At 41.1% G+C, this 10,758-nt stretch overlaps 1 protein-coding gene across 4 annotated transcripts; it reads right to left on the bottom strand.

Annotated features, from left to right (window-relative positions):
• Positions 1–246: 246 nt before the first annotated feature.
• CKAP2 (cytoskeleton associated protein 2) lies at positions 247–10,650 on the bottom strand. Of its 4 annotated transcripts, none has more exons than XM_058825646.1 (9): positions 10,570–10,645; positions 8,919–9,006; positions 8,068–8,146; positions 5,551–6,371; positions 4,397–4,562; positions 3,709–3,876; positions 3,124–3,196; positions 2,031–2,412; positions 247–1,153 (listed from the first exon to the last, which is right to left on the bottom strand). In XM_058825646.1, the coding sequence occupies exons 1-9, from the start codon at positions 10,628–10,630 to the stop codon at positions 916–918; spliced, it is 2,076 nt and encodes a 691-aa protein (XP_058681629.1). In that variant the 5' UTR covers positions 10,631–10,645; the 3' UTR covers positions 247–915. The 4 variants fall into 4 exon arrangements, with proteins under 4 accessions (XP_058681629.1, XP_058681630.1, XP_058681633.1 ...); XM_058825647.1 differs by having other exon boundaries at positions 8,068–8,143; positions 10,570–10,636; XM_058825650.1 differs by lacking the exon at positions 247–1,153 and adding an exon at positions 1,233–1,509 and having other exon boundaries at positions 10,570–10,650.
• Positions 10,651–10,758: the final 108 nt, after the last annotated feature.

Here is a 10,758-nt window from a genome sequence, read left to right as displayed (position 1 = left end):
CAGGTTTACTCCTCCTCGGCCCCTGTGGTCCCCTTCCTCCACTCGCCATGCCCCCGGCTTTAAAAGTCAACCACCATGAGGGATCTGGGCTCTTCTTTTTCCACCTAGGGGGTAACCCGGAAATAAATTCAGGACTTTGCCCCCACATGGAGAAGACCACTTCTTGTCTTTTGCCTTTTACCCTGTGTAAGATTGTGTGGGCTGGGGTACATAGCGAGCCAGATTGGACCCAAACAGCCCACCAGGCACGCATTCTTATAAACACACACAACTAAAGTGTTGAGTTTAATAAGTATAGTATAGTACAGATTAATACAAACCAACATAAAAATTGTCACATAGTAAGGTAGTGTATCAGATCTCATCTAGGATTACTTAATAATGAACAAATCTCAGTAACTGAAGAGATTAAACACTGTTTTATTGAAGCAGCCCTAAAACTAGCTACAAAAGTTTAAATTCAGCACACACCTTATTAGCTGGCTTCAGTTTTCAAAGCTAGATCTTGTCAGAGTAGACATTGTATTACTGGAACACCTACATTGTTTTCTTACACTCAAAGATTACTTGTTGTAATTCCTATAAATTCCTTAGAAACATGCAAACAGTAGGTATTAGCAATGTACTACCATGAGCTACTAACAAGAAGCATTATACATACCTACCTAGACCTTAACTGAAAATTTAATGAAACATAGTCCACATAAAGACAACAGTGCTTAGTCTAGTACTTAACCCAGGACAGATTTGTTAAAATTTTGAAAAGGCAGAAACTTAAAAGTTTATTTAGTGACACAGGCAGTCCATAAAAATTTTAGACAGCTCCTTTCCTCAAAGCTGCATAAAACAAGTACCCTTCAACTCTCCCTAAAAAGTATCAAATCTTTAACCCCCCCTGTAGCAATAGCACTACTTTTACTCTTCTATTTCAGCACTTGTTTCTTGGAGGGCATTGCTCTGTTTGTGAATAAACACAGTGGCTTTTGATTCCAAGTCTCCCGGCTGCTCAAGTGAAGAGACACATGGATCTTGATCTTTAACAGCATCAGTCAGCTTGCACATCTTCTCCCGAATGCGTTGAGAATATCGCAAAGGAGTTATGAGTTTCAGATCTTTAGAACTGCAGTCATTTGCCTCAGGATGCGTCTTCACACTTAGGAAAAGAACACAACAAACCAGAAACATAAACATAAGTCATACCATCATACAAGTTACCTCTACCGCAACGAGCGGAAACTGCAAGTCATGATTCTGTTCAACTCTTTCCCATTCCCATGGCTAAAGGAAACAGGTCCCTTTCCATTCATTCAGTTAAAACCAGATAAGAAACTCTTTTTTTAGGCAAATATTTTAACCCAGAAAACCTCCTGAAAAGAGTTCCCAAAGAAAGATTCTTTCCTATTCCATCAGGGGAAACTGTTCTTCTTGCTGCAAGGGACAGTGGACAGCTGCCAGGACTCCAGCTCCATCAGATGTTAAAGCTGAGCACAACTTCCTTAAGTCTACTGTCTTAGAAAAAAATTTATGGCCAAAAGAAAAAAAAAAAAAAAAAAAAAAAAAAGCATTAGTTGGTTTGTACTGAGGTACTGAGGTTGCTACCCAGGTTTTGGCCTCAAGAGACAATTAAAACTATCTTTACATGCCAGTTACATCTTGTTCACTAATTCTGTGTCATGACATGTAACCTTATCTACATTTGAAAAGGGGAGGAATGGGAGACATCTTTCTCTTTACCTAGCACAGTATAGAACTGCTACTGCCACGTTGGCAGTGGAAGGGAATCCTAAATCTGGAATTTACATCTCTGTCACAAAAGTCTGGTTACTCTGTAGTGAACCATTCAAGAAGCAAAACAGTTTGGGTAGAGAAGCTTACTTTGAAATACTTCCTTCTGAAGGAAGGGGAAGCAATCCTAAAAATGTGGTTCTTGAGAGCTTTTAACTAAACATTCATAAATGCAGTGCCTGTTTAACAGGACTCAGTAACTGCAGACACTACAGCCTTTCCATGGTTACCTGAAGCAATCTTACCTTTCCAAATATGGTGTGGTAGGAGGGTTGCATCTCCTTGAATAAGATGTGTCATTCTCTTTCTCAGGAGAATTAATTGCTTGGGCTGTATTTTTTATGCCATCCTCCTTCTGTTCTCTTTCGCATTTTCCTTTCTTTTTTGCCCGTTCTTTAGCCTTGTGCTTTTTATTCTTTTTTGGCAAGATCTCTCTTGGTTTTAAGTCTACATAATCATCTTTTTTGATAACATCACTGCTTGTCTCTGCCTTATTATCACTCTCTTCCTTTTGGTCATCATCTGGGCAGAAATCTTGGAAGGTTTCCTGAACTGGTTCTGCAGATGGATTTGGTTCCTTGCTGACTTCCTCTACCTCACTTAAATGAGCTTCTATCATGGTTCCCCCTGAAAATGCAACATTGAAGAGAGTACATCTGCAATTAGTTACAACTAAAGAGAATGTTTTTAGAGAAATAACTTTTATTCTCATGTAGAACTCTAAGATTTCAGGTAAGTGTGCATTGAAGTCTGAGCCACAACAATTTAAGTTGCTGATAATTTTAGCCACCTTTACAAATCTGCAACCTGAAAGCTCAGGCTAAGTACATATCCTGAGAAGTCATCCTCTTGAAGTGCAGCAGGTCTCAACAAGTATTTCAGCCAGTTTCTGAGTTCAGATACTTGTCAGGTTATGTTATATGTAAAGGAAATATTACTTTGCTTCCAAAATTAGAATATTTACACCCTTTAATTGACACTATGCCATAAACACAACCAGGCTTTGGGTAGTGAAGGAGTTTGAGTCAGAGGCACTGATTTTTAGCTCACAAGAGTATTTTTATTTACTCTTTGATTATCAGGCTGAAATAGCTGGATGACACAGCTTTTATAAATTTTTATTAACAAGTCTGAATACAGGAGCATCTCCAATCATTTTAACGTGCTCACTGTTGAAAAGGATTTGTTTAGCCAAGATTGTTTTCCAAGACAATTGAGTGTAAAATGATCGTGGAAAATTTTCCATAAATTAAAATTTTATATCGGTACAGATGGTTTAAACACCTTTTGTTGGCTATCAAATCATACATATGACTAGAACAGAGTACTCACACTTACCATTGTCAGAGTTAAAAAGACCTTCATTATTTTTGATTGTATCTACTAATGTGTGTCGCAATTCCTCTCTGGGCTGAAAGAAAGTTGCACTGTTTTAGAAAAGTAATTCCAAAATTAATTATCATCTCAGCTTATTCAATTGGTATAATAGTTACAGGGAAAGTGAGGCCACATGATTTGCATATTACAAATCCTTTCTTTAATGCTGTTCAGTGTGAAATCAGAACACAAGTGAATTCTGTATTTTCAGTATTTGGTGTGCTAAAGATGTATTTGATGCCCTGAAATCTTGCTAATAGTAAAGCACAGAAATTGAGTCCATCAGTAGGTAAAAAATTAAGTTCTATTTTGGGTTTCTAGTGGTACTAAGGTAATTTGATGATCCTAAACCTTTCTTCTTCAAATTAGTACCTACAGTGGCAACAGAACAAACCAAATCCATTATTTTTATGGCCAGGTAGGTAATGAGGCTCTCCTCCTACTATAAAGGCATTTAATAAAATCAGAGGCAGTTGTATTTTACAGGGCATACTTTCATGTCTTTCCTTTAATTGTAAATCTCAATTTTAAAGAAAAGTTGCTTACCATTGCTCCTGCCAAAATGGCCTCCTCATAGACAGCAATAAGCTTTCCAAGTTGGCCCATCTGTTCAAGACGCATACAGCAGATCCAATATTTTGCAAGTTTTTTAACCCCAGGAGTGCTGTGTATCAGATCCTCCAACATGGCACGTGCTTCATCACCGTGATGTCCCTAAAGTCAACACAAAAGTAGAGACTTCAATGCATTTGACACATTGAGGTGCTGTAGTTTCACTGCTTTTGAACTAGAATGCAAAGGGTTTTTTCATTTGGCAGAATTGTTATTCACCTATTCTTCAAATTAGAATTATTTATACTGTATTGTAAGTGGAAGAGGTAATAAGATGTTCAAGCATCTTCAGAACTACTTGAAACAGACTTTTTCAGAAGTACAGACAAGTTCCTACAAATGCAAACTTGTTTTAGGTTAATTCCTTCTATCTACTCTCATTACATTATACTTCAATTACTATTATTACCATTATTGCCTATACTTATTCAGTAGCTCAGTGAGTTAGGAAAGGTTAATTTCTTCAGCTGTTGGCAAAAGTTATGATATTGCTTAACTTGGGGAACAATTAGTCTCCTAATTGTTGTATTGTATCTGACTCACGTGGGTCTAACATGCCCAGAGGATTTTTGCGTTGTCAGGACCTACATGATCAGAACTCATTAGGTAGAGGTCCAGGTACCTGTTCTGTTAAATGCAGGCATTCACTCAGAGTCTTGTTGACCTTTTCTGTATCAGCAGCAGAGAATTCTTGTTCTTCACTTTTAGGGTGGGGTCCCAGAATTGCACATATAGGAGGTCGTCTCATCACTTTTCCTCTAGATGCCCTCCATTCTTCCAGGCGAGCTCTGCATTTAGGAATGTTATTAGCTGAAGTGACAGATGTTTCATCAGTTTTTTTACATTGACTGACACTAATTAGGGTAAGTCATGCCAAGATATACTTTCCAGGTAGTCTGAATCTTCTTTTAATCCCAAGAGGAATAAAGCTACCTTTTAGATCTGCACGGAAATGTCAGAACTACATATATCTACCAGGTTAAAGCACTTTATTGCTTCCTTTCCAGCTGCAACAAGAGACTTAGGTTACAGACCCTTGTTTTCAAAAGAAGATGAAAAAAGGTTCTAAATTATTCATGTGTTACCCTCCCCATCCCATCCTACTTCAAAACAGAAAACTAGAAACTACTATCATAAGACAAAGTGTGGAGAAAAGCCCAAAACAACCCTATCACACAATTTATAGAATCTGAAACGGATGTGAAATGTAATTCAGTTTTAATGTTTCATTTCAACCCCACCCCCTAGACCATAAAATTTTAGTATATGTGACTTACTACAAGGACCTCTATATGAGGAATATTAAATAACTTAGACTGTGAATCATATTCCCACCCATTGTCTACGCTGCACTCACCAAACTGAAAAATGTAATTGACAAGTTCTCTTCTTGAGTTTGTAAAGATGCTTCTGCCTGTATACATCCTGCCTCAGTCATTTTCTTTTTTTAAATCTGTGACATGCATGTGAAATTAATTTACAGGATTATCTGTCATCCTTAAGGCTGTCACGACACTTAGACTAAAAAACCAGCTCCAGCAACAACTATTTTTTAACTGTGCAGGAAAAGTTGTAAGCCTGGAAAGGTCCTGCAATCAAATCCTGATTTCTCAGTTTAAGCCTTAAATTTTAGTCTGCTGTCCTTGAGCAATCAAGTTCAAACACTTATTTCTCTGTTTTTCAGTCTATACAGCAACAAATAGATCAAACTAGATATTCTTGGGGAAAAAGGCCTGAATAACTTGCAAGAGTAAGCTACAACAGTAATTTAGTTACCTTCTCTCTTCTACTGACTCTTTTGGCAGAATAGATTTTCTCTTTTCATCCATTTTAGAATTGTGTCCTGATTTTGTACCAGGAGCAACAAAAGTTGATCTGGCTAGAGCTTCTGGTTGCGCATCTTTGCAAAAATCTGCGCATTTCTTCACACCTTGCACTTTACGATCAGGATTGCTAGAAGGGGCCTTCAGTGGCTGTGGTCTCCTTCCACCAGCCACTTTTGGGACCAGTACTTTCTTTGGTGCCACAGCAAATGTCAGCTGTTTCTTCAGACCAGACTGTGAGTTAGCAGCAGCTTTGTCAGATGGTTTGCTCTGAAATGGCAGGACACCACTTGGTTTTACAGATTTAGTGTTGTTTGCAACTTTGATGGTCTTCAGAGCTGCATTACAGCTTTTCGTGGACAAAGAATTTGCTGCTTGTTTGGTGGCAGAAGAAAAAGGCTTCTTGTCTGGCAAAGAACTCTTTTCCCCCTCATCTTTTGCTGCTTTCCAGAAAGAATTTATCTTGGATGGGATAACTTTGCCACGATATCTGCCAAGAGCTGGTTTCTTTGGTACGCTGATACTTGCATTTTGTTTTTCTGCTGTCAAATGCCTCTCTTTAATTCTTTTGATTTCCAAGATGGCCTTGCTAAGTGATAGATGCTGAGATTTTATATCAATTACTTTATTCTGTGGAGCTTGATTTTCAAGATTACAGTTTGTCCCTGCTATGTAACTTGTCAGTGGGACTGTAGAAGAGTTTAAAGTAACATTTGTTTCTGAGTTTACACTTGATTGGTCCCATGACTCTTTATCAGCATTCTCTTTATTTTCCTGAAATCAAAAGCAAATTCATGGAAATGTTAGATGTATGTTCATGCTGCATGTTACTTGCTTCCAAATAGTCTTCCAATGATTCACAGGACTAAAGTGCTTAACCATAAATGCCAGTTTAAAGGTGCCTACAGAAGTAATGTATAAATATTAAGTAGATTATTTGTCAACTCTTACTGCAGAATTCACAGCAAAAATCAAAAACTGCTTAAATTCTGCCTTGGAAGTAAGAAAAAAACCTCTTAAAGCAACTGCTGGCTTTAAACTGCCCAAATTACCTCCTTAGAAGAGTTATAAAGCAGAAACTTGCTTTAGGTTGTATATAATCAAGAGCAGTATCGCTGTTTCTATACCTCATCACTTAATGGCAGCACCATTGCTCCACTTAGTGTGAATAGTCTACTAGCAGAAGGTAATGAGTAAAGTATTAATTGGGACACTACGAGATGTCAACAGAAGAGAACTTTTCTTACTATGGAGATGTAGGATGCTGCAACTTGAGAATGGTTACATCAGTTTTGCACAGCTTTACTGAAACTATCAGCTGTATGTTTTCAGCACAACCCCTTAGGAAAAGTGGAATCTAGGCTTTTCTTCCAAAAAAGTTGCTCTACAGCAACTAATTCAGCATTGTCCAAGCAGCAGCTTTTGCAAGAGTGAAATATCCAAAGGCAAGAAAAAAAACATGTGAATGACACACAAGTCTGCATGAGCAGACTTTAACAAAGATGCTCCTGACCTAAAAGAAAACTCATTTCCTGGTCTGTCATGGAGGCTTAGTAGTTAGATTTGATAGACTAGAGTTTGAGTGTGAGGACTGTTATTTCAGGAAATTATGTAGCTTAACTCAGCTTTAAATGATACAAGACATTTATACAGAAAGATATATGTACCTTCAGGAAATTTCTAAAAAACCACTTGCTCTCACTTCTGCAATTTTTCTCCTCAACATTCAGTTTTGAAGTTTTAAGTTTTTTATTTTTCTCCTCAAAGAACTCCACATCTCAAATCTTCTGAAACCCAACTTTAAACCGTTTAACATGAACGCAGCTCTTATGTCTCTGTTCTCCTCACCTTTCCCTGAGAATAGGTCTGGAGAATCTCTATTTTGCTATTTATAAGCAACACAACCATTTGCATCTTAATTCCAGGAAAGTGACATGAAATGGGACATGGAACATGTTCCCTTAAACTCTGAGTAGGTATTGGCATCTACTTTGGATTACCTTAGTTTTGCCAGCACACCACTGAAAAAACATACCCACTCAACAGTTCGTTTTGATAATGGTTTGGCTTTCTTTCAAGTGACAATAAACTTCTTTACTGGGACAGAAGACCTTACTCAGATTTTAAATGACTTCCCCAAAGACTCAAAATGTATCCAAAACCCCTCTGAGATTCTTAAGAAATATTGTTAAAATGTAAGCATTATTTCAGCAATAATGGCATCCTCTTTAACTCTCTCTCCCACTGGGCACAAACTGAACATCAATATAATTCATTTCCTAGTGTAATATGGCAGCTTTCCAAAAAGCATATAATAAGCAGTGACTAAATAAAGTTCTAACAAACCACACCTCTGCACCTGCAAGCTTCTCATGCTCTGGGAGTCATACAACATAGACTTAAGTAAGTGGAATGTTGTAGCCATAGAAACAGAGTGCCATCAGTATTTAAGTATCAGTCAAAAACTTACCATTTCTGGCTTGGGAGATGTTGACAGCTGTAACTTCTCTTGCAGTTTACTGGTAGTTGCTCTTCTAGTTCTGCTACTGCTTAGAAAAAAAAAAAAGACATCTTAAATCATGCAGCAAAGGGATGTATTTTTAGAGGATGTTCACATGTTTCAGTTGGTAGCCTGCAGAATGTACTCATACTGAAGCAATTCTGATTAGCTTCCACTACTCCTCCAGCAAAAATAAGTGGTTAAGCAACCACTGATCAGAACCCAGGCTAGAAAACATCCTGCTTACATCAAATTCCATACATGGAATTTACTGCAAGTGCAATTTCTCATGTTTGAGAATGAGTACCAGTTTGTCTGGTCTGATGCATCTGCTACATAAGGTCAAGTTTCTAAACGCTGCAGTTGAGAGGAAAGGAGGAGTAGCACAAGAAGCTGAAGTTCAGCTACTGCAATCATGAGAGCCCAGGCTGTCTGGGACAAGTCTGAACAAGGACACGTAGTTCCTACCACACTGACAGGTCCCAAAACCTTCAGTCAGGCACCAGAGCTGGCAGCAGACTACCCAGAAAGTTACAAAACCACCGAAAGTAGTATTGTCTCCTAGCAACTATAAAAAAATATATTGACAACTCAGAAGAAAAACATCTCAGTTTAAAGTTACAAATCCAAATTCTTCCTCAGGTGCTTTGTGATATGTTATATAAAAGACGTGGCACTACTGCATGTGGCTGAAAATGAACATTCTAGTTAGCAAGGGGTATCTTTGCATCAGAGGACCTACAGAAGCCAGCTGAGATGAAAATGAAGGAACATTGGTGAATATGAACATAAGAGAATATAAGCCATAGCAGAAACACTACCTGATCGATGTCTGCTTTTCTTGAATGGTCACACCAGAAAAAGTCTTCTTTCTTGATAGATACTCCTCAACTTTCTGTCGTCTTTGTTCTAACAAATTTTAAGACAGACAGACTTGTTACATTTTCAGCTAAAATATTAAGCTAAACTTTCTTAGTCAAGAAGGAAATTAGTTAGAAAAGCATCAAGACATTACAAAATATAGACACTACAGATTAAGAAAAAGCCTTAGTTTTCACATCTCAATGGCTTACACATTCTCACATTTCTTGAGAAAGGGAGTATTCAAGGGATGGTTGAATGTAACTTCACAGCTGCACAAAATTGGCTGGTTTGCTGTATTAAGCTAAAAGAAACACAGTTTTATAACATGAAGTCAGGCTTGCTATCTCCTGTATGCCTGTCCAGTATTTCACATAGTTGGTTCAGCAAGCACACTTTTCATTTGTGGCAGTAGCAAGGATAGCACACATGAAAAGCATCATGCACGTGAACCCAACTGACCAGCTGTAAAATCATTTGCTTCTCTCCACTGTCACTTGGACATCTGTGCAAATGCTGGGCGTGTTAATACCAGCATGAAGTGATCCTGAAAAGGCTCTAAGAACAGCGGTCACTGTCCCTCCAGGGATGGCGACTCCACCATCTCCCGGGACAGTTCATTCCCATGCCTCATCGCTCTTTCTGTCAAAAAATTCCTTCTCATGTCCAACGTAAACCTCCCCTGGCACAGCTTGAGACTGTCCTCTTGTGCTGTGTCACCGGGGAGAAGAGGCCGGTCCCCAGCTAGCTCCACCCCGCTTTCAGGCAGTTGTAGAGAGGGATAAGGTTTCCCTTGAGCCTCCCTTTCTCCGAGCTAAACACCCCCAGCTCCCTCAGCCGCTCCTAACAAGGCTGGTGCTCCAGACCCTTCCCCACTTCCCTGCCCTTCTCTGGGCAAAGCTCCAGAAGGCGGTATCCATCCCCTGCTTCTGAAGGAGATAGCACAGCTCGTACAGCAGCGCTGCCCCTGCCAGCAAGCTCGGCGTGCATCCCAGAGCTTCCCAGCACCTTCTGCTTCAAACACGGCTCTCACCGCCCTCGCATGAACAGCAGAGCCCCACCAAGGCGACTCCCCTGCTTCAGCTTGCAGCAGCCGAACCGGTCAGAAAGTAAATAAGCACAGGACCGTCAGGACTATGCCGGCACGGCGCTTGCTGCTTTCAAAAGGATGCGCTTAACGCCAGGGCGTCCCGTTTGTCATCACGGAAGGTTTCCAGCCCAGGAGCTTACCTGGGGCAGGGGATAGGATGGGATGGGATGGGATGGGATGGGGTCCGTACCGGCCCCAGCCCTGCCAAAGGAGGGTGAAGTCTCATACACCCACCCGCAAGCTGTAGGACCACAAGAGTGAGCGCTGCCACCAAGACCTGTCCTGTCTCCGACCCCGCCTGGAGCGCCTGCCCTGCCCGGCCCTCCCCCCGCCCGGAGAGACCGACCGGCTCCTCTCTCGCACCGGCTCTCCCGCACCCGCCGCAGCCACGCGCGAGCCTGCAACGGCGGCCGGTAACGCTCAGCCCCGCGCGGGGAAGCGAGTGAGCGGCCCGCGGTGAGGAGCAGCCGTGCCCCGCGGTGCCCGGGTGTCCCTGTCCCCGCCGGGTGTCCCAGCCTTACCGCGGAATGCAGGCTCGGACCTACGGCTGGCCGGGAGCTGCGGAGCCGCACGCGCCGCCATAGCCACCACCGCGCAACGAGCGTTTGAATCGCCCGGCACCGCCCCGATTGGCCCGGCCGCGGCGCTTGAACTGGCCAATGGCGGGCGGCGCCGCCCGGCCGCCGCTCCCCGGGGCAGAACATGGCGGC

The sequence above is a fragment of the Ammospiza caudacuta genome, chromosome 2 (assembly GCF_027887145.1).
Source record: "Ammospiza caudacuta isolate bAmmCau1 chromosome 2, bAmmCau1.pri, whole genome shotgun sequence".
Lineage (NCBI taxonomy): Eukaryota > Metazoa > Chordata > Aves > Passeriformes > Passerellidae > Ammospiza > Ammospiza caudacuta.
Note: the sequence above shows the minus strand (reverse complement) of the source record. Positions and strands in the feature narration are given on the sequence as shown.